The sequence below is a fragment of the Podarcis pityusensis genome, assembly GCF_964106645.2.
Source record: "Podarcis pityusensis genome assembly, chromosome: Z".
NCBI lineage: Eukaryota > Metazoa > Chordata > Lepidosauria > Squamata > Lacertidae > Podarcis > Podarcis pityusensis.
This window is the reverse complement of record NC_138044.1, coordinates 10,864,058-10,887,164: the sequence shown is the minus strand read 5'-3', so window position 1 is coordinate 10,887,164 and position 23,107 is coordinate 10,864,058. Positions and strand designations below refer to the sequence as shown.

At 40.5% G+C, this 23,107-nt stretch overlaps 1 protein-coding gene and 1 long non-coding RNA gene across 11 annotated transcripts in view; one reads left to right on the top strand and one right to left on the bottom strand.

Moving 5' to 3' along the window:
* The window catches only part of RALGPS1 (Ral GEF with PH domain and SH3 binding motif 1), a 224,589-nt gene that overhangs the window by 146,744 nt on the left and 54,738 nt on the right, over positions 1-23,107 (top strand). For all 9 annotated transcript variants that reach the window (XM_080989607.1, XM_080989609.1, XM_080989605.1 and 6 more), the window contains exons 10-11: positions 14,972-15,109; positions 17,180-17,273. In XM_080989607.1, the coding sequence (XP_080845733.1) occupies positions 14,972-15,109; positions 17,180-17,273 (232 nt within the window). The remainder of the gene's footprint in view (positions 1-14,971; positions 15,110-17,179; positions 17,274-23,107) is intronic.
* LOC308467937 lies at positions 7,330-20,189 on the bottom strand. 2 transcript variants are annotated; one of them, XR_013981383.1, is made up of 4 exons: positions 19,307-20,189; positions 17,785-17,986; positions 15,792-16,047; positions 7,330-8,403 (listed from the first exon to the last, which is right to left on the bottom strand). It is a non-coding gene; the product is annotated as an uncharacterized lncRNA (long non-coding RNA). The 2 variants fall into 2 exon arrangements; XR_013981384.1 differs by having other exon boundaries at positions 19,686-20,189.

Genomic DNA, 23,107 nt, shown 5'->3' with positions numbered 1-23,107 from the left:
TAGTTTTGTTACCACTATGTTAGAGCCGTCCTGGCAGTTTTGTGTTATAAAGAGTACCTCCAGACTGTATTTTGTAGGAGGGATTCAGACACATAAAGTTGGATTGGCACTATCGCACCTTTATATGCTTGGAGGCCATCCAGCTTATATTGCACAAATTAAATGACAAACCTCTCATACTTGCTTACTGGGCTCTGAGAAGGCCTCACGAGATCTTGCAAAGGCCTGAGGAGCCACACAGACCACACCTTTGAGGAGACTCCCTATAACCACTGATCAGATGGTCATTGGTTACAAGGAGACCCTTTCCTAAACTCCTCTGCAGAAAAAGCAGCTTGTCTTCAAAGTGTTTCCTCCAGTGCTTTAAATAAAACAACTTCCTCTTGAAAGAAAATGCATAATATTTAAATTGGAACAATTTTTTCCTTTCAACAGAAAACAGTTTTCATTTCTTCTTTTATTTCTACAGTGGTACCTCGGGTTAAGAACTTCATTCGTTCCGGAGGTCTGTTCTTAACCTGAAACTGTTCTTAACCTGAAGCACCACTTTAGGTAATGGGGCCTCCTGCTGCCGCCCCGCCACTGGAGCACGATTTCTGTTCTCATCCTGAAGCAAAGTTCTTAACCCGAGGTACTATTTCTGGGTTAGCAGAGTCTGTAACCTGAAGCGTATGTAACCCGAGGTACCACTGTATTTGCATTCAAAGCACTGGAGGAAAAACTCCACCTTTGGTCTCATGTTGCTCCTTATGCCTCCCATAAGCCTTTGTCATGCCACGCCTTCCCTCCTCTTCAAATGGTTCTTCAAATCCCAACTTTTCCCTGAAGCCGCAATCTCTTAGTCCCGATCCTGAAATGAAGCCTAAAGTGTTCTTTCCCTTCCTATCCTTGCTTCCCTTTCCTCCCTTCTCTACGTTAAACGTAAGATTGGAAGTTGCTTTTAATACTCTACAAAGTGTCATGTACATTGATGCCACTACAGAAATAATAGTATTAGGATATTTAGCTCTATGTAAATAAGAACATTCCAGGGACGCGGGTGGCGCTGTGGGTAAAACCTCAGTGCCTAGGACTTGCTGATCGCATGGTTGGCGGTTCAAATCCCCGCGGCGGGGTGAGCTCCCGTCGTTCGATCCCAGCTCCTGCCCACCTAGCAGTTCGAAAGCACCCTTAAGTGCAAGTAGATAAATAGGTACCGCTTTATAGCGGGAAGGTAAACGGCGTTTCCGTGTGCTGCGCTGGTGCTGGCTCACCAGCTGCAGCTTCGTCACGCTGGCCACGTGACCCGGAAGTGTCTTCGGACGGCGCCGGCTCACGGCCTCTTGAGCGAGATGAGCGCGCAACCCTAGAGTCGGACACGACTGGCCCGTACGGGCAGGGGTACCTTTACCTTTACCTAAATAAGAACATTAGAATATGTGGATCATCTGTTTCAGAAGACAATGTTGTGCCATTGAATCTGAATCTCCCATGTTTCTATAGTTGCTTCTGTTTGCTAACCGGAGAGTGGTTTACCTCTGAGGATGTTCCAGGGCATTGTGTCATCATATAGCCACCTTTACACACATGTGATTAAGAGGAATGGCATGTGATTCTGGCTTCTTTCATTTTACAAAGTAAGACCTGAAAGTACAGGGAACATTTATAAAGGGACTTAGTTACATAAATTACATTACACAGAAACAGTGATTTGAGTCATGTATGTACTTGTTTAAAACTACTACTTCTGCTGTCCTTTTTCTGATGTTTGTTTTTTGTTTATGGTTGTTATGGTAATATTATGAATTCTTTTTTAATTGATATCTCTGGGACTTGGTTTCATGACCTAGGGGACAAACAGTTACTATGGGAGATGGCTGAATGAGGCAGTCATTAGCAGAGGACGCTATGGGGGGCATTACTGGAGCTTGGAGGCAGACAAATAAATGCAACACCACCCTGATGATGTTCAGGAGTTTGTATCAGATACACCTCAGATAATTGCTGCTGCTTAATGCAAAGGTGGGGGAAAATATACTATCATGTTTTTAAGTGTTCTTACTCATCCTTCATCATAAAAGTCCCGGGGTGGGTTGCAATAAAACAAAACAAAACACTAAAAACAGCTAAAATCAGAAGAATGCCCCCCCCCCCCATATAGATATCACAAGAGTTAAAATGCAGGATAAAAAAGTGCATATTCAATTTAGGGGCTTCCACAGAGAATGCCCTCTCTCATGTCACTACCTACTCCAATTTCCAAGGATGGTGGAACTAGCAAGAGAGCCCCCTCTCCCGACCTCAACCCAAGAGGGTTTGTAGGGGAGGAGACAGTCGTTCAGGTATCTGTGGCCTTAATTGCTTAGGGGTTTAAATGCTAATATTAATGTGAGAATCTTGAATTTGCCTGGAAGTGAACCGGCAACCTGTGCAGCTGTTTTAAAACAAGGATTATATGAATTCCAAATGGAATCTTGGCCAGTACTGGCCTCTGTATTTTGGACCAGTTGAAGTTTCTGAGTCATCCTCAGGGGCAGCCCCATGTAAAGCACACTGCAATAATCCAGCCTGGAAGTTACCAGCAGAGTGGCCAAGTCATCTCTGTCCAAAAGTGACTGTAGCTGGCAACAGATAATGTCACCATGGACAGCAATTTATCGTAATGCAGAATTTGAAAAGAAAGAACTACTGAACAATGTGCAGTTTTGGATATTGAAATCAAAAATATATTAAAAGTTAGTAAATCAAATGTGATATGAGTGAAGCCAGATGTCATTTCTTTAGTATCTTCAGATAAAGCAGTTGTTAAACCATTCACTGGCACAACACAGATCCCTAACAGAGTATACTATGTTTAAAAACTTATTGTCAGGTGACCAAACATGAGGAGTATTATGTATGATATATAACATTATCTCTAATTTGGAAATAGTAAAAAAGCCAAAACTCCCCAAAATGGGAGACAGACCTATCTATTGAGGCTTAAAGATTATATGTGGAGTCAAGTTTTTTGACAACTTCATAAGTTTGTAGTTTCCTTGGTAGCTATAATCTGTCCCAAATAATAACTGATCCTGCATATGTGGGAGTCATATTAGATTCTGCCTATTGCCACTGTCGGCAATTGCAGAACAATAGGGAGATACTGAGAAGGCACTGTTGTTAAGGTTGGTCCATTACCTTCTGAGTGTGTCAGTCCATCAAGTCCAGGCCTCTGTGTTCAACAGAGGCCAATCAGATGCCTGCAGGAAGATCACAGACAGGACGTAATAGAAGCACTTATCCCCTGATTACTTTACCTCCACTTGTGAACATGGAGGTACTTTGTTTCGGTGTCATGTCTAATAGCCGTTGAGAGACTTATTCTCCATTAATTTGTCTAACCTGTTTTTACTGTGCCACACTATGCATGTTTACTCAGAAGTCCTATTGTATCCAGTGGAGCTTACTCTAGGCAAGTGCATATAGGATTATGTAAAAGGAATGCTGAATTCCACATGTCAGTATTGTGCTGCTTGAAAAAATACTCTTTTGTCACTGTGTTTCAGCTCTGTATCACCACTTTCAGGTTAACAGGAGTACAGTACTTTTGTTCTAAATTCAGAACTTAAAGCAAAGGGGCAGTTCTGTGTGGCATAAGACCCTCCTGATGTTTACTCTTTGCTCATGATGGTAAGCACAAAATTGGGGGGTGTCATCACATTGTGGCATTAAGTTGAAGCTAACATTCCTGAACGCTGTTATCCTGTAAATGTTATGTATTGAAGTTCTCACCCTGGCCAAAAGGAGTATCGTGTATGTAGTTTTCACTCAGGTCCACGTTAGTTACTTTAGGCGGGAAACCCTGGGTTGTTGTTGCTACAATGTTGACAGCCGGCTGCCTATAAAAGCAGGCCGGCTGAGCTGTTTGCTGTTCAGTTCTGTCCTGGCCTGTGAATAAACAAGAGCTGTTTGAAGAATCACTGTGTCGTCTGATATGTTCACCCACAACTTAACAGCAATAAAGGTATTGAAGGGTGACACCTTTTAGGCAATGGGGTGAATCTTGTGGAAACAGGACTGTGCTGCTTCCCTCCTTTCCTTCAAAAAAGAAGCTCACATATCTGCAGCTGCTATTTGAGCATGTTCAAGCCAGCTGGTCTGCTTCTCAACTCTATTAATCAATGGGCATGTTTCCAGTGACATGGCGTGATGCGTTCTGGATCCTCAACAGGATACTTTTCCTGATCCCTACAGCCTACAGATCATTGACTGTTCTGTGATGAGGGATGTAGGGCATCGCCAGAGTCAGTGAATTTCTTTTCTTTCTCAGGCATCTCAAACTTATTTAAGTATGAGGAGGAAGAACAGCAAGTAAGTGTCCTGGTGTACCCTTCCTGCTGAGAGTTGCATTTCCCACAAATTCCCTTGTTATTCAATTTAGCAGCCACAGACTCCCTTCTGCCAAGTTACCTCCTCCTCATGTATGCTATGCCTATCTGTTGATTAATTGAATTGCAGGGTGTCAGAACATGGTGCTTCCCCCAGGTGATTATTTGCCTGAGTTCATGATACACTAATGAATGCTGCTATACTGCCCACATATCCTAAGAGTCTGGCTTAAATAACAATGGAAAAGTGTTTGTGTAGATGGAAAATATTTTTTGCCTATGGAAGCAGCTGCCCATGAGCTCACTCTCTGGAAAGCATCCTGATAGCTTCTCATCTTATGGAGCCTCCCCCCACCCCTGTCCTCTTCTCCGCACAGTAGCACGTTTAGGAGCCAGGAGTTTAGAAAACTAACCCTTGGAGTGCTTTCTTTGGCATCCTTGGATCTGCCTGTTGCAAAAGAGACATTTCAGGCAATCCTGTCCTTTCTAGGGAATGCACGACTGTTAGGAAATGTACTTTATTTCAGGACATTCTCTTTCCACAAAATAAGTATCCTTAGCTCCATAAATCCCCTTGGAACAGGAATTCTAGCTGGAAGAATTGGAAGAAAGATAGCCTTCTTGTACAAAGACCATCAGTTCTCCATAAAGCACTTAATGTACTCCATAAAGTATGTTAATCAGAGCAGACTCACTGAAAGTAATGGACCTAAATTAGTCATGTTCATTAAGTTCAGTGTGTCTGCTCTAAATAAGACTAACAGTGGACTAGCCCTAAGTCTGTAAATAAAATGTGGCATTTCTTCATTTAAGTGGCTTTAATACATTTTAAGGATTAGGGGTAGAAACCTGATTTAAATGTGTACTCCACTGCTGTGGAAGGCAGAGAAAGATGCTCCAAGCATAGGAGCCAACTCCTAGGGGCTGAGGTCCCTTTGCTCACCCCTAAAATATTGGAGGGGGCTGCCTCTCCCCAAGCTGATAAGCATTGCCATTCAAATGGTGTGCAAGTGTTGTGTCTTGTGATTGATTATGCAGGACAAGACTTTCCTGGGTCTCCCCAATTTTTTATTCATGCTGGCACCCCTGGCTACAAGTAAGACAATATGGCGTTCATAATAAAAAGTTGGTTGTCGAAAGTACAAATGCAAGAACAGCCATATCAACCCCATAACAGTCATGTGATAGAAGTTGTGCTGCAAGCCAACTTGAACACCCAGTAAACCTCATCAGCAGGCAGGGATTTGAGCCTGGGTTTCCCACATCAGAACTAGCACACGGTAAAGGCACCCCAGCTTTTAAACTTCTTGGTAGCAGTAAATATATTATTCAGGAGATGTTGCATGGCATACTTTGAATCTAGAATGGGGCAGTGGTTCCTTTGACCATTAGCTGTTCATTATTGCACTAGATATCTGATGGGAAGAAACAGGGCCTGCACCACTTGTAACTTGTTGAATGCAAGCTACCACCTGTGTGTTGTGGTCTTAAAGGTGCTTCACAGACACACCTGCTTCTACAGTCTCAAGCAGATGGAGGAAACAAGAAAGCTATGCTTATTGCAAGTTTTTTAAGCAGTTTTTAACATTATGTTTTAATGTTATAACCTGCCCTGGGTCCTTAGGGTAAAGGGTGTGTAATTATTATTATTATTATTATTATTATTATTATTATTATTATTATCATCATCATCATCATTAATTGGATAACTATAGAATCACACTATTCTTCACCCTATTCTTTTTACATATGAATGGGGGGCGGCGGTTTGATTTAGATTAGTGTTCTATATTTTCCATCTTCTCATTCCAATGTAGCTTCAGCTGCTTATTTATTATCTTTGACTTTATTTTGACAGATAATATGTACCTCTTTGTTAATTTTTTCTTGGGACAGACATATGTTAATTTTACAGTTACTTCACTTGCTGTGTATCTAGCTGAGTTTTTATATTAATGTATTTTCATTCTGTAAAGTTTTATACTTCCCCCATTGTTTAACCTACAGTATAACACTTCTAGATTTTGCTGCTATACCACCACATACACTTTTATCTAACCAGAAGAAAAAGCAGAAACAGAATATCAGAAATGGGAAGAAACACTAGAGAAAACATTTGCTAATTTTTTGGAAAGTACAAACTATTTCCATACTTTTGGGCAACAGTTTGGGAATAAGATATTTTTCTCTATCCACAGTCACTTGCTGTTGTGTCCCCTTGGTTCATTACTGACTTTTATTTGTAAAGAAATGATTGTCCCAGCTAGGAATTCAGTTAAATTTTACTCTGGGTCAGCAAGGCAACAATTACAAAAAAATATGACCAGTTAGTGCATGGTTTCACAAGTCTTTTGTTTTTTCCAACCACACATAATTTAAAGCTTTTGGAAATTGAGCTTACCATCTCAGACTTCTTTAGGTAGGTGTTCCCAGGTCTGCATGCCAACGAGAAAGACTACCCACACAAGATGTTGCCACTGTAACATTTCCTGCTGGCTATATTTCCTTTCACACCAGAGTTACAGGTGTGGGGGTGGATGTTTTTACTTCCATGACAGCTTTAGTGCAGCTCTAGAAACCATATGAAGCATCTGCCTGCTTAGTTCAGCTGCAGTCTCACCCTCATGGGAGTATTTAAGGTGCTCTGAAATACTTAATACATTCTTTTTCTACCCAGTGTTCCAAAGTTACCAATTTTAGCCTGCCTGTTCTGGTCACACTTAATTGTAGTGAATGTTCAAAAACTTCCACCACATCCAATTCCACCACCATCATTCTGTTCTCTTTTTCCTCATTTCCATATCCTTTTGTCAAGTTTCAGTGTCCCCAAATATTTCCCCCCCAAAAGGAACCATGAATGGTGTAGAACTCATAAATTTATTGTAATATGTAGCTTAGCTGTTATTTGTCAGGAATAAAACAGAGCATGTGAAATAATTTTTATTCTTAAAGACGGACATAATTGCTTCATATATCAGAATTGTTTTAACTATCCATTTATTGCAGTTGTTGTACTAACAGAACAAAAATGTAGTGAAAGGGAACACACATTGGTTTCTTATGAAGTCATGCAGTATTAGGGCACATTTGGTGACGATACAGGTTCTAAAGAGCACGTTGTCCTGAAGAGCATCTAAGTAGTGATGTTGCCTTTGAAAGCAAACAGTGAGTTATTTCCAATATGTAAAAGCATCAACTAACAGGCAAGCTTCTATGCAGGTTGCACAGGCATTATGAAAGTGGTGAAATTGTTGAGCAAACCTGTAACAGCTCAGGCAGGAATGGGAACCAGCAACATAGGAATATATTTTTTATTACCTATTGAGAAAAGTTTCAAAAGAAGGAGAAAGAGCAGCTTATTGTATTGGGCTCCAGCACCTCCAGCTACAAGAAATCATTGGCTGTGAGAGCTGCTGTGTATTCTTTTGACCCCCCACCACACATTAAGGAAGTTCTGCAAGCTGGTACAAGTTACATGGTCTTCCATCATTTATCTGAATTGGGCTACATATTAAGGGGTTGTCTGAAAATGCTAAAATACATCGAATTTGTGGGAACAAGTGCCAAATTGCCAGATAAAAAAACCAGTTCCTGGATTCTGAAAGATTTTTTTTTAAGTTTCCCTGAAGAATCAGCATTGAAATGTTGAAAGAAGTGGTATATCCACAAATATAAAATCAGTGAAATCAAGTTCATTTGACAAATTGCAGAAAATGCAGTTCTTCATGCCAGAAGGGAAAATGCAACAGGCACATGCAGTTTTCATCCATGACTTGGCACTTGGTGACATGAAGTGGTCTTTTTAATGTCAGAGTTACTGTCTGCCTCCAACCAGGGAAAGCAGCAATTTCAGTATTCCCATGCTCTGTCTTGCAGCTTTTGATCACTTAAACTACAACAGTGCAAAATACAGAACAAAGTATCATGCTTAAATTAATCCACGTCACACACTAGGTTGAGTTAAGAAAATGAATGTCCATTCAGCTGGAAGAAGGACAGTTAAAAGTTCACAGAAATTGCAAAAAGGCCACTGTTTCCTCAGGTGTGCTGCATGCTGGGAGGAGAAGAAAAAACAAATTAAGAATGGCTTTCAGAAATAATTTTCTCAGCAGAAAACACCTTTTCAGCCAAAAATGAAATAGCTGCTAGAGAGTATCTTGAACCCCACTATCCAAAAGGACTAGACTAAGCATGTTTAAACAACCTGTATGATTTGTTACATGGACCTGTGGATTTGTGTTTTAAAACATGCTTCCATCCTAGATGAAAAGATGTGGCTGCTCCCTGACTCACCACTTGCTTTTCTTGGGATTATTCTAGTATTAGTATGTAGACAGAGTATCACTTCACACTGTGTCACTAGGGTTACTGTGACACCTAGAATGCAAGCATCAACTCTTCTTCAATAAAGGTGCCCAGTTAGATGTGCCTTCCATCTTCTATATCATGGGTAGGCAAACTAAGGCCTGGGGGCCAGATGCGGTCCAATCGCCTTCTCAATCTGTCCCGCGGATGGTCCGGGAATCAGCATATTTTTACATGAGTAGAATGTGTGCTTTTATTTAAAATGCATCTCTGGGTTATTTGTGGGGCATAGGAATTAGTTCTTTCTTTCTTTTTCAAAATATAGTCCGGCCCCCCACAAGGTCTGAGGGACAGTGGACCAGCCCCCCCTGCTGAAAAAGTTTGCTTACCTATATGGTTCTATATGGTTGAAGAGGACAGATATTCTGGTTTGTTGGAGGACAAGAGAAAAGAGCCAGTAAAAGCCCATTTATGCAGGAGGACCTTCCCAGGGGAAAAAGAAGTGCTCCAGAATCCAGACTGATAGGATTCTAACTCACATTGGATTTTTACAATGATCAAATACACATGTTGAACACAGAAAAACAAACCCATCTGAATTATTTGGTTGTGTTAATTTACCCTAAAGTTGCAATTCTAAGCATGCTTGTGGGGAGAATGTTGAATGTGACTCACATGAAAGAAGGGAATATATTTCCAAGAAGTATTTTGAGTAAATGGTATGTTATATATTTTTCAAATATTTACTTTCCTTCGGTTCCCATTACTTCTTGTGAAATTAAATCATTTAGGATTGTAGGTCGCATTCCCAAAACTTTGCTGAAAAGTTGAAAACTTTGATGAGAAAAATTCATCTGCAGGAATGAATTTCAGTTTCCCAGACGGGAAAATGATTTTTTAAAAAAATTTGAAAATTCAAAATATTGGGTTATATTTGGTTCGATTATAAGCAGATTACATTGACATAAACTATTCACCCCCAAAATGTGGTGTGCTTTTATTTTCTACATGTGTTATTGCATTAAGTTATAATAACATGTTAATTATTATCAATGATCCTTTCAAAGCTTCCCTATATTGTCCAGGCCTGGAGGTTTTTTGCTTGAGATGTGCCCTATTCAGTATTTTGTGATGGCTTGCCGCCGCTGCTCTGAGGGGGACGGAATTTACATTTGACTCTCACAGCTGCTGTTCCTGTTATTTTAGTCTTTGGAATTTATCATGATAGTTTGATGTTTTAAAACCCCACAAGTGTAGCTTTAGGAGCAAGCACAATTCATTTCTGAAATCTTAGTGTGTTCTTTTCCAAGGCAGGGCAAGAAAACACAAAAAAGTATTTAATCATAACTGCATTCTCTCTCAAAAAACAAAGAGATGAAGCCACTTTCTGTGAGTGGATTTCCCAATTTTCTGATATTTTCTCCTTTTCTATCAGTACCACATGGACATAGCCAAGGAGAGGAGGGGGGCAGTTGTCGTCCCCCCCCCCCGAAGCCTGACCCCTGCAATGGGATTTTGGGGGGAATTTTACCTCAACAACTTTCTGTGCCCCCCCGCCAAAAAAATCCTGGTTACGCCCATGAACCAACCCCTTTCAGTAGGGTTCCCTACTATTCAGGAACAGACATAGTCATATCAGTAAGTGCAGAGATTAAAAGCTTAAGAACAAGGAATGTTGTTACAAACTTTTAAAAAGCAGCCAGGAGATGGAATTCTGAAGACCAGGTGCCATAGCTGAGAAGGCTCAAGAGTTAGCATCTCAAAACAAGCAGTGATTACCATCCACAAAACAAGGTTTTGTGAAGGTGCCTAAGGTTTCCTAGTATGAATACCATGGGGTTGGACTTCTCAGCAGCTGTAGTGTCATTCCATCCATTGAGAGTTTGGGTTTTCGAAACGTTTCATTTGACAACAGCTGCCTCTGTGTGCATACTGCCCACTTGCAGATGCTGCTCATTCACATATACAGTTGTCAGTGTATTATGTTCCATAAGGAGCAATTGAGCTTGAAAGCACAAGGGAGTTATATAGAAATGTTTTAACTTGAGCTAGCAGGAAACTATAATAATTATGAAGCTACGTAGTAAAAAAAAATCAGTTCCATTTCAGAGAATGGCACAATCTCAACAAACTGCATGGAGAAGACAACATGAAGATGTTATATTACCCAAGACCTTATAACAATGTTTTACAACATGGTTTTGCAGTACAAATGTCAAAGTCTGTAACTATTTAATAAATAATACCACACTCCCAAATTAAAAGTAGTGTTTTAAGCTGTGAGGTTCTCAATAAAATAGGCAAAATAACATATTGTAGGGCAGCGATGAGAAAACTTTTCCAGCCTATGGGCTGCATTTCACTCTGGGCAACCTTCCAGAGGCCACATGCCAGTCACAAGTGGTTCAGAAGTAAATGATGTTGGAGCAACTAGTGTACATTTTACCTTTGTACAGTAGTCTAGTGTCTACATACCATCACAGATCTCTCTCTATCCCTCAGCCAGGGAAGGAAGAGGCATTATCAGTATTCAAAGATACATTCCAGGCAGGCAGAAACATGCATGGAAGATACGAAACAGGGACAGTAAGTGACCTGAGGGGGAGTCCTGGGGACCAGATAGAGTTGCTTGGAGGGCCACATTCAGCTCTGGACTTGAGGTTTCCCACCCCTGATGTAATGGAATTGTTAGAACTTTGCGGCAAAGCTTGAAATGTGGAAATAACAAGCTTCAGTTTTAGATTATATTACATGGTTTCCTGCATGCCACTTTCCACTCGTAGAGGTTTTTCTTTGGACAAACACAAAGAGGAGGTGTGGGGAAAGGAGAGGAAACTACATGGAACATTTTCCTGGACAATTTGGGAAGGATTGGGCTTAGTGCTGCTTTTATAAGGCAGAAGCCACCAAGAGTCCTTGCCCCACTAGTTTCCTGTGTTTCTGCAAAGGCACTTTTCAGAATAATATTAGCTGCCTATGGTAATGGAAAACCAATAAATGAGTCAGGCTGGCCTAGGGCATCTAGTAGGTAACTTGAACATCCTTTCTTTCTAATACTTTTGCTCATTAAGGTTTTATTAGAATTCATCTTTTAATTTATTTTTGAAGATACCCTATTATGTTGAAACCGATTTTCCAGTACTTCTGTGCCTGTGAACCGTTGTAAATGTAGCAAGTCCATGTGAAAGCAAAAAAAAAAAAAAAAAAATTCATTGGGTTCCCACTCCAAACCATGAATGCAACTCCCCCATCTTCACAGTCCTCTAGCATCCTCCCCCAGCTGTGAGCCCTCCAGACATCTTGAACTACGCACACTTCAGTCTCAGCCACCGCAGCCAATGGTCATTGATGACAGGAGCTGTAGTCCAGAACACCAGCATGAGGGAGGTTCCCTTATGTACCAAGCAGTATGGTTGACATTCAGAAAGGTAGGCATAGCCAGGGATTTGCATAGATAGAAGTGGAATTCTTTTCACTTTTCTTTGAATTGCACGCGCGCGCGCACACACACACACAATCTAATATCAGGAACTAATTTTGAAATATCTTTTAGATTGAAGGTGATTTGGCAGAGGATCCTGCCAAGTTCAGAGTTCCCCTGAACAAACAAAATTAGTGGCATGGCTTTTGAATTCTATTTTGTATCACCAAGAACCAGTGAACACTAGTACAGTTTCACCAGAAACTCACGAATTAAGGTTTTATTCCTCTTCTAACAGAACTCCTTAGATGTTGTATGCATCACAAACTTAGGGGGATGAAGTTAAAAATGATGGCTCTGGCAAACACAAAGCATTTATTGTTTATTCTCCTTTATAGAGTATATGCTACTCTAGAAACATCACTCAATAGTTTCTTGTTTCATCTTAAATATACCATTTGTTTCGAACCATACAGAAAACATAGGTGTAACATAACTACATTCTTCTCTTGATCCTCATCCTGTTCACGTATTTGGTGCATGCAGACATCTCAACAATCCCCAAATATCTAAAGTGTCAAGATGAGTGGGTAGCCATAACCCACTAGCAGAGCAGCTATAAGGTCCCTATCATTTCCACTTAAAAGGATCTTTGTCTCAGAGTATGGAGAGCCACTGCCATTCAGAGTAGACGGTACCGGGCTAGTGAGTCCCAGTGGTCTGACTTGCTACAAGGTAGCTTCATATGATTTTAGTACAATTGCAAGTCCATAGACGTCCTTAGCATTCACACAAAGGCAAAACTAACTTATGCTGCACTCCCCCCCCCCCCCCGAGAGAGCGCGAGAGAGCAGCAACTTCAGTGACGATCTCTTAAGACCATGCTTTTTAATAGCTGTACCTTTATTCCCTCAGTGACAGTGGTCACTAGCAAGATTCACTAAGGCTCACTTTTTCCCTGACTAGGGTTATGGGGTTGGATTGTTCTCAGCAGCTATAATTTTACCAAATAGCCAAATATAATGTTTCTTGGTATTTGTTGCTATCAGCAATAGAAATACTGGAAACACTTCATTCACAAAAATGTTCAAAATAAGTTTAGTTAAAAATAGTAGAACACAATTTAAAATGAAATCAATAATTATACATAATTCATGCAATATCAAAGACTATGGGGAAAATATTATGGGCAGGATTCATCTAACACGCCTCACCAATGGAAGACTTGCACAAGGACTGCTTGTGCAGTGGGGCTTTCCCGCTCTGTTTCCTCTGCAACCTCCCTTTGCCCCCAGATTGGCTCAGGGCAGGTTAGGAGAATAGCCTGCAGGGGGAGGAGAGGGGAGCTGCAATGCATGCACAGATGGAACGTTCAGAAGTGCCCAAAAGTTGAAGACCACCAATAAGTTGTATCTAATGCTAGCTCTGGTCAGAGTAGACCCACTGAAATTAATGGGCATGGCTAACCTTAGACCCTTTAAACTCAATGGGTCTATTCAGAGTAGGACTTAGTTGGATCTAATTTAATGACTATTTTGACCTGAATTACCCAAACAAGATGCAACCCTTATTTGTATTCCTATATTCAACTTCCTGGAAGACTCCCTAAGTACAAGTCAACCATGCTTTCTTTCGGCCTGCCCTTACTATGTTTCATTTATCCTTTGCAAGTTCTCACAGGTAGGCATAATTCTCTGTCATCTGTTTAAAGTGATGGTGACTCTTGGATATATCTTGCAAAAATAATAACATGCTTGTCGTTCATTTTTGAGCAAGAACCCACAAATGACTAACGCTTTCCCCATTAAATTGTGGCTTCTCCTGTTGAGTCACAAACTTAATAAATGTCTCTTCTAGCCCAGAACAGAAAACATGCAACCTCAGCATGATTACTTGCTGCATTTTACACCAAGCAAGATCTGCAAACAATAAGATTGCTCTGAAATGATGCCAAGAATCAAATTGTGATGACAGGACTGAAAAACATTTTGGTTGTGAAAAGGGAAGCAGAATTCAATGTGGATTTGCTTTTGGGGGGTGGTGATAGGACATTGTTTAGGTGAAGTATGCAATTCCCATCATCACTATTAATTCACTTTTAAAATGAAGGTTTGAAATTGAATTAAGTTGAGAAATGATATTACAAGAGGAATGCGAGAGTAGATAAGCTTGTTTTCCCTTACAGTTCTTTTTTCTCTCAGTTCCCTCTGGGCCATAATTCAGACCACCTCTTGACCACGGTGAAGTTATTGGCACCTGGCTGTGAGCTGTTCTATTCCTCTTCTTTCCCCTCTATCAATTCCCCTCAACTTTCTTTGTCAACATTAGCCAAGATGTGTGGTTACATATATCCTGGCATAGGCCATAGTTTATGTTAGCAGGGTTTGTCGTGAGCATGGTTAATATTAGCAATGCACAGCTCCAAACTACTGAAAAGCTTAGCCTGGTTAGCATTCATCAACATTAGTCTTGGTACAGATGTGCAAGCTTGATGCCAGTCCTAATTCCATGGTTAAATTCCTTGCATTTTGTATGCACTTTGTACTACAAACTTAGCATCTACGATATTTCTCTTTTCTTGTTAAATACCAGTCCTTGGAACAAATAACACTTAAGAAAATATACTGGTGCAGTGTGGTAGAAAATTTGGCCAATAGTAGTGTGCAATCCTGAACATGCTGAGATATCAGTGACTGAATAAGGGAAGAAGGTTCTCTGTGCCGAGTAGGATGAAAACTCTGCGGGCCTTTTCTTTATAATTATTCAGCTCTCATTTGTTTTTTAATAAGATTATTCAAGTGCATAGCCAGGGGTTCCTTGATTTTTTGTTTATTGCAACCAAGTTTCCCTGTAACTTTATAAAGCACCTGATTTAACCTTCCTTCTTTAATTTCAGGGATTTATTTGTTGGATTTAATCTACATTGATTCAGCATATCCTGCTTCAGGCAGCATCATGGAGAACGAACAACGATCCAATCAAATGAACAATATCCTCCGAATAATTGCTGATTTGCAAGTCTCCTGTAGCTATGGTTGGTAATTTTCCTCTTCACCAATATTTCTTTAATATAGTAAATTAGCACCAGATGTCTGCCTCATACAAAGAGGGGCCTTAAGGGATAATGTAGATCAGGAAGCTTTGTGCTACTGAACCACTTAGCTTCTGCCAAATTAGGAAATTAGATAAAGTGATTGTTGTTCTGGCCCAGCTTAGGTCTGCAGACATGAATATATACACCCCATCTTTACCTTTTTATTACAGTCAAACTTTACATAAATTGCATTACATTTTCGTTATGGCCAAATTCCACTTGAGAGGTTCAGTGCTTCCTATGAGATTGTGGCCTACTCTGATTTCTAGAAAATCTTTGCTTTTTTCTGCCAGAATTTGTGGCATGGCTTTTGAATTCTCATAATAAATAATGTCATGTAGACTTGTTCTATAGCTGCAGTTTCCCTTGCAACCTGTCCTCAGTCTTTTCTAGCTGTGCCTCTTTGTGTTATAAACTCCCTCCATTTCCCTTATGAATATTATTTATATTCTATTATTTACAGTATTTATATACCATTTATTTCATCCATTCATGAGAGATCTGGAGGGGAGACTGAAAAAATGTGATTTTCTACCAATTGTCATTTTCTACTACAGATTTCCATAAAAGCTATTGTGTTCATACCTAATGAGAGAAGATTTGATCTCAGTACAGTACTTACATTCTCTGCCCAATGAAATCAGATTTTTCTGAGGCTCCAGAGGGCATTAGACTTCTTTGAGGTGGCACCTCTAATGGAACTTGTAGGTAGGGCCAGTCTCGAATGCATCTCCAGTGGGAGGAGCCACTCAGATCTCCCAATGTAAGGAGCTGAACTGTTGAATCTTGTTACAGCAACTAGGAGCCCTGCCATAAGTAGTTTAGGCTTTGTCATGATCCACTTGATCCTGACTGGCTCAGGGCAGGAGTAGTGGTTGCTGTCAGATGAGGAAGAAGAGGAGGAGAGTGTGAAGGATGCATGAGCAGGGAACAGCCAAGAGGGAGGGTGGAGTCTCTTCCCCTTTGTGTTTAAAAGCCAGGAAATGCAAGGCAGTTCCCAACAATGGGTCAACCAGCCAGGAGGGGAGACTGAACAACTACAGACTTGTCCAACTTCCAAGAGACTGCAGTCTATTCCCACAATTAAAAAAACTGGCAGTGATCTACCCACTGGATTGACCAAAGTTGTTCAGATTTTTTTTGAAGGGGGATGGGAGTGGTCCCACGATCTACTGTGATCTACCACAGGCACCCCGTGATCTACCAGTAGATCACGATCTACCTGTTGGCCATCCCTGACCTAGATGAACTGCCCTGAGACCTTCGGGTATAGAGCGGTATATAAATTCAATAAATAATAATAGAGGGGCTGACCTCTGTCCTGTTGCCAAGAACTTGGTGCCCCCTCTGCGATTGGTAACAGATCCATGCCCCTTGGAGGAATGCGTGCCTCCAAGAACATCATTCTCATAGGGAGAAAGAGTCTCATGAGCAAGCATGCCATATCTCGCCTTTAAAAGCTGGCAGGCGGGATATGACAGTTTGTCGAGATATCTTCACAGCTTCCATCAAGTTTTGGGTCCATGATGCTGTTCTCAAACTCTTGATCCATCCCTTTTGTGACAGAGATGGAGGAAGTTTCAGTCTCTCCCACATTGCAGATGATTGCCATGCTACTTTTTGATTCTGACAGGCTTCCCTCTCCACAGGACAGGCAGGGAACATAAGGAGTCCAGTGTGGAGAATCAGACTGCAGTGAACTTGGCAGGGAAGGGTTTGGCACCAAGTATAGAGTATATCTCTAGTCAGAAGAGGGTTGAGTTTTGTGCCACCTTGCACTCATCTTTCATTCTAAAGATGTCTAATGCTCTCTGGCAATTTTGGAGATGAGAAATTCATGGTGAGGAAATTTCCGTTTCACTAGCCTATCTATCTGTCCTTGGTGGGAAAGCTTGGTGTTATATTTCAGCATAGACAGTTCAAGGAAATAAAAGTTTGAAGCATGTGGTTGAAACTGCTTTTGTTCTTGACAGTTATGGGATTTATATGTGCTTTTTTTAAAAAATGCAGATCACCTTATAACGTTACCCCATGTGCAAAAATACTTAAAGTCTGTCCGGTACATTGAAGAGCTTCAAAAGTTTGTGGAAGACGACAACTACAAGTACGTAGCATCCTTTCCTTTGGCCCAGTTGAGTTCATGGAAAAGATGGCCTAGCCTCAGACTTGAATAAAAGCGTTTTTTAAAAGGTGCTCCTGGCAGGGATATACTTAGATTTTTGTTGTTGTTGTTTTAAAAAATGATATTTAAACAGTAATGATATTGTCAGGGGTTTGAGTGAAACCCCAGATGGAACTTGTCTATGAGATCTAACCTCATTTCCAAAATGAGACCGTTTTGTGAAAATTTAAAATAAAAACCAGATAGGCCTACTTGTTGTTTTATTGCATTACAGCCCCATGCACTTAAATTGAAGAATTCATGAATGAGGCCCACAGAATAAATTCAGAAGACCACTTCTGAATTCTGTGCAATTATATCTTATTAGAAATTTAAGTAGAGTAGATGGTTCATCATATGGTGGATGTGCTCCTTCAGGAAAAGGCAGGATAAAATTGTAATCATCATCTTCTAAAATTCATAGTGCAAAGCAGAATAAAAATATAAGAATTGCCTTGTGACTGTTGCCTGATAGTTGGAGATGTGAGACAACAAACGTCACAAAGGTAGCAGTACCTCCATAATCCAGAAGGAAGGCATGACACCGTCTGCAGTCACATGTTAGGATAAGCCAAGTTTTCTGACATATCATGGTTTATGTTGAACAAGTAGCATAGTAGGGCATGCTGCCTAATCAGGTGTGCTTTGCTCCTCTCCTAGAGAAAATAAGAGAAACAAATCAGGAAACAACAAATAAATGTAACTTCCTATGATGTCTAAATACACAATCCCAGGATTACTAGCCAGCCTAAACTATGGTTTACTGTTTATGAACCTGACTTGTTAGGAAGCAACAAACTAGGATCCCAGAGTCAGGTATCGCAGGAAGCCAAGCTTAATTGCAGTTCCCTTGTTTGTGGAAGTGATTAGGCCATGTGCCCCAGCAAATATTAGACATAATCTCACAAATTTTAGGGCACACCTTAGGGTTTCATCCTTTATTATTGCTTCTTCACATAGTTCAGGATAACATCACCAATAGCCCCAAAGTCTGAAAATTAATTTCTTAATTTCTACTAAAAAAAAATGTTTGGGTTGAACACTAGAAACATATTCAGATCCCATGATATTGTTTGAATGGAAAAATTAATGGATTCAATCAAGAAAGAGCAGTATACTGCAGTTAAGCTGGCATAGCAGACAAATCTCTTGGTTGACACCTCTGCTAAATTTTGTTATTGTAATTTTTCAGTGTTGGTGTTGGGAGGGCGGCTCTGTAAATTCTCCTTATCACAAGTGCTGCTTCTGCTTATAGTAGGTTTTTACTTTCTGATGTGACTCATAAACTATTCTGACATACATAGCAATGAGCCAGATGAGCGCCCATTTCATCCCACAATCTCACCTCCTACCATATGCATCAGGCAGGCTGTTTGTTTGTTTTTAAGCAGTACACAAGCTTATTTTAAAAGCGGTGCACATTTAATTTTTAAAACTGAAAAATTATCTATGGATCACAGGAGAGTGGTATGTCAGTGACATCACAGGTACTAACCAATATGTACATTCTAAAGCCAGCATTTACCCATCCAATCATGAGCCACTCTGAAAACTTGTAGAACTGGTGTTTCCAGAGCTCAGTCTTAGAGATAAAAATGCATTTGCCACTCCTGTGTCTTCCACCTCTCTTCTTCTGGAATCCACACCAGGTCTGCACAAAATACCATGGAGTAGATTTCTGCTGGGAGAAACATGCTGCAGAATCTCTCCCCATTTCATCATGTTGGACAGCAGCTATAAAAATCAAATCAGTGCTGGCCTTTTTGCTGCTGAAAACCTTGTTTATCTTATCAACAGGTTTAGTTTTTGGATCAAATTGAACACAGGCATAGGAGTAATGATGTTTTTGTATCAGAATTCTGTTTAATGTATCATGCTGTCTTCCAGATGAAAAAGCTTTGTCTGCAAAATGTTTTCAATACAGCTTATCACTTCTATTTTTAAAAAAAGATGGGGTGAAATTTTGTACAGCTTACTTGTGGCAGGATGTACGTGTATGAATGTGTGTATAAGCTCTTCTTGCCTCTAGGTTCCTAGGGAAAGGAGTTTGTGGTTTTACACTCTAAAAATATAGTCTGCAAACATTTACATGTTGAAATCAGTTTGAGTTTGACAGGTATTCATGACTAAATGGCACACAGTGTTAAGAATGAGAAGACTCTGGAATCCCCAGTGGGCTAATAAACTCCCTACAATACATTATTAACAGCCATTAGCAAATATAGAATTAATCTGCAAGCAAGAATAATGCGCTACAACACTGGAAATTGTACACACACTGAGCTCATAGACACACACTCTCTTATGTATTTACTATCATGGTATTAAAGAGATACATTTTGTTCTCCTCCTTACCTCCTCTTTAATATTTTCTTAGTTTAACTATTCTGCCTTATGCATTGTATCCAACACATAGGCTGTAGGCTGCATTACCATTTACTCTGGCTTTAATGCACCCCCTCCGCTGGTATTTGAATCTGTGTAAACATGACATTAACCAGAATCTATATCTAGCTTGTCGTTTCTTGAGAAATACTGCTGTTTGCTGTGTTTTCCCTCAAACCAGTTTCCATCTGATTTGTTAACATAAGCCACACTTACTTCACAATTAAGCTGAGTTGTGTACATATGAGACTGCCATTGCACATGTTTAGATAATAGTGCATGGACAGATGATGGCTTCACAAATAGGAGTTGGGAAGGTTGCAGGAATGGGGAAACAAAGCAAGTAATGCACAACAGATAAAGATATTCCTGCTCCATCTCTGGTTTGTGCAACAATGTGCCAATGCAACTTAAAATGCATTGGGGAAAACAGCCTCACTCCATTTTAAGCTGCTAATGTGTACCTAGGCACAGTTTCCCAAAGATTTGTTTTGTTTGCATTTCTTGGTTTTATAAATACTTTAAATGCATAAATGATAAATAAAAGGTTTATATCTTAGCATTATAAATAAAACAAGCTTTAAAAAAAACAGCCTCAAAAAGTATGAGTACTTGAACACACGCTTCTGGTAATACCTTCCATTCAATCTCCATTGAAATAAATGGGAGCTCTGTTTGCAAGAATATGTGCTCTTTCCAGCTCCCAGACATATTAGTGGGGTCTACATGCGAGAGATTTTTTGTTACCTTTCTGTTTTCCTGTGGTGTTTGTTTGAAGGTATAGGGAGCATTCTCCGTAACACTAGTGAAAAGTGAGTAATTGCAATTGGTGTGTGTGTGTGTGTGTGTGTGTGTGTGTGTGTGTGCCTGTGTTGTGGTTCATAGATGGGATGCCAGAAATTTAACCACATTGCCTAATTTAGTTCTTGGACAGCGATTCACATTCATGCGATGATGTTAAGATTATATATACAGTAGGTTTCCATTAGCTTGAATATTATGTGTGGGACAGAACAAAACAAAGGGTTCCTCTAAATATTTAGGGGCATGACATAATACTTGGAAGTGGGACAAAACATGAGTAATTTAAAAATGTTTTTTTCTTAAAACAGCTTCTAATCTCCACAGAGGCCTTTCTAGCAACAGTGAGCAGTATTTACATACATTTTGGTACAGGCCAACCTTTGCTCTTCCATTTGATCTGAATGTCCATTTTCTAAGTAGCTGTGCTGTTTTTAGCTACAAATGTATTACAGTACACCTTAGAAAGACTGAGTAGCAGGAATCAAAATAAAGAGGAAAGAGGGGGGCGGAATCAGAGTTTGACAAAGTTCTCAGAATGAGGCTGAACCCTCTAGACATTTCTTTGGAGGAATACAGACCCTACATGACCATGTTTGTTGGCTCAGCAATGCAGGTTTTTCTCTGCAGGTGGTCTTGGAATGGCATCCAGACTGTGTCCTGCGCTGGGTTTCTTTTCTGTCTCTGTACTGATTCTGAAGGTATGAATTTCTTTAAATATTCATCAGAATCTCTTCCTCTTAGATAACTCAATCCACATACTATTTGAATTTCTCCTCATTTCTGGTGCTGTGCCAAAAGGATGCATAAGCCCTGTAGAGATAGCAAGCACGCTCAGGCCTTATAAGGGGAAAAAGGCCTCTCGACATTCTGTCTTTTCATGCCTTTTTTATTGAAACAGGAGCATTCGTTAGACTCAGGAGGGGCTACTTCTTATCCTTGGCAGAATGTAAGATTCATCCTTGTATAATATTACTCCGTTACAGGAAATATACTGGAAACTTCCTCCAAGCCTGTCTCTTCTGGCTGAAATCTCTGCAGAGAAAAGAAAGAAATGCTTTCTTTGTTCCATTTAGTGGGCCTTTCTATTCCACGCATCTCTTTTGTAGAAGAAAATTCTATTGACCAGCCAAGTTGCATAGATATATTAATACTTTTTTAAAAAAATCTGCAGTCTAGCATTTCCACCTATATGTGGAGGGTTCTAGAGCATAGACAAAGCCAAGGTGCTCATGGGCTCCTTTCTTCCAACTGCCTGGGGGGTCTATTTCCACAGCTACTTTGTAGTTATATAATGTGGGATGAAGGCAACCCTTTGCAGGGCTGAACATTTGTGCAAATGGGGCTTTGGTTTCCCCTTGCGTTATACATTGCACAGGCCTATTTTAGGCATATTTCTGAGATGATTTTAAAGGAAAGGTCTGTGGTTTATCATTATTTTTAGGGTCTGTTCTCTGTCTAGTCTCCCCTGCTATACCAAGCACCCCACTCAGATGCTAAATGTAGCTCAAACACCCTGTCCGGAAAGCTTCAGTTTCTCTATTTCCACCTTGACTATCCACTGAACAGCTGCAGAACAAATTACCAGCTAGTGCCTGTGTAAGCAATACAGCTCTTGAAATTGTGTTGACCTTGGAACATTCATTTCTTTCCATTTCTTCAGTCCTCAGCCTCCCAATTGGATTCCTCTTTTCTTTAGGTTTCAAATGCAACCAAGCCTCTCTGCCTCTAATTGACAACTTCAAGTTGGCAAGGCCCAGGGAACCATCTCCTTCATGACTGGTTTCCCAGCAGTGTGAATTTATTTCAGCTTCCCACAGAGCACATTTGAGCTTATCTAAGCGACAGATCCTAGCATCTTGTAGGAGCTGTAGCAAACAGCATCTCTGCTCTTTGCCATCAATAGTTTTTGTCCGATGTGGAAAAAATAGCTTTTGAGAAGGTAAAGCATCTGCTTGGATGCAGAAGGTACCAGGTTCAATTTCCAACATCTCCAGCTGTGACTGGGAGAGACTCCCTGTTTGAAGCCCTAGGAAGCCACTGCCTATCAGTGTAGACCAGGGGTAGTCAACCTTTTTATACCTACCACCCACTAATGGTGAAATTTTCCTTACCACCCACCAGTGCTCGATGGAAGGAGGATTCAGCTTGTGCCATAGAACCCCCTACTGCCCACCTAGAATCCTGAAACACCCACTAGTGGGCAGTAGGGACCAGGTTGACAACTCCTGGTGTAGGCAATGTTGAACTAGATGAGCCAGTGGTCTGACCCCACATAATGCAGTTTCCTCTATACTTTTTTGCTTTTGGTCCTGTAGACGCTGAAAGTGGGACAGCAAAGGCAACACTCTTATCTCTTGGAGAGGCTAGACTGTAGTCAGTCTCCTAGCCCAGGTTTACCGTATAGTTGTGGGACGCAGCAAGCACCTCCTCTCTTGGGGAATAGTGCTCCTATGGTTCATCTGTACAGAGGGCTCTCTTGCACAGATTTCAAATCCAGAGGCCTGGGAAGAAATTGTGGGAGAAGTCAAAATTATGTGGCAAAGGAATGCTTTTCACTAACAGAATTCCTCAGGTGATTCAGCGTGCAC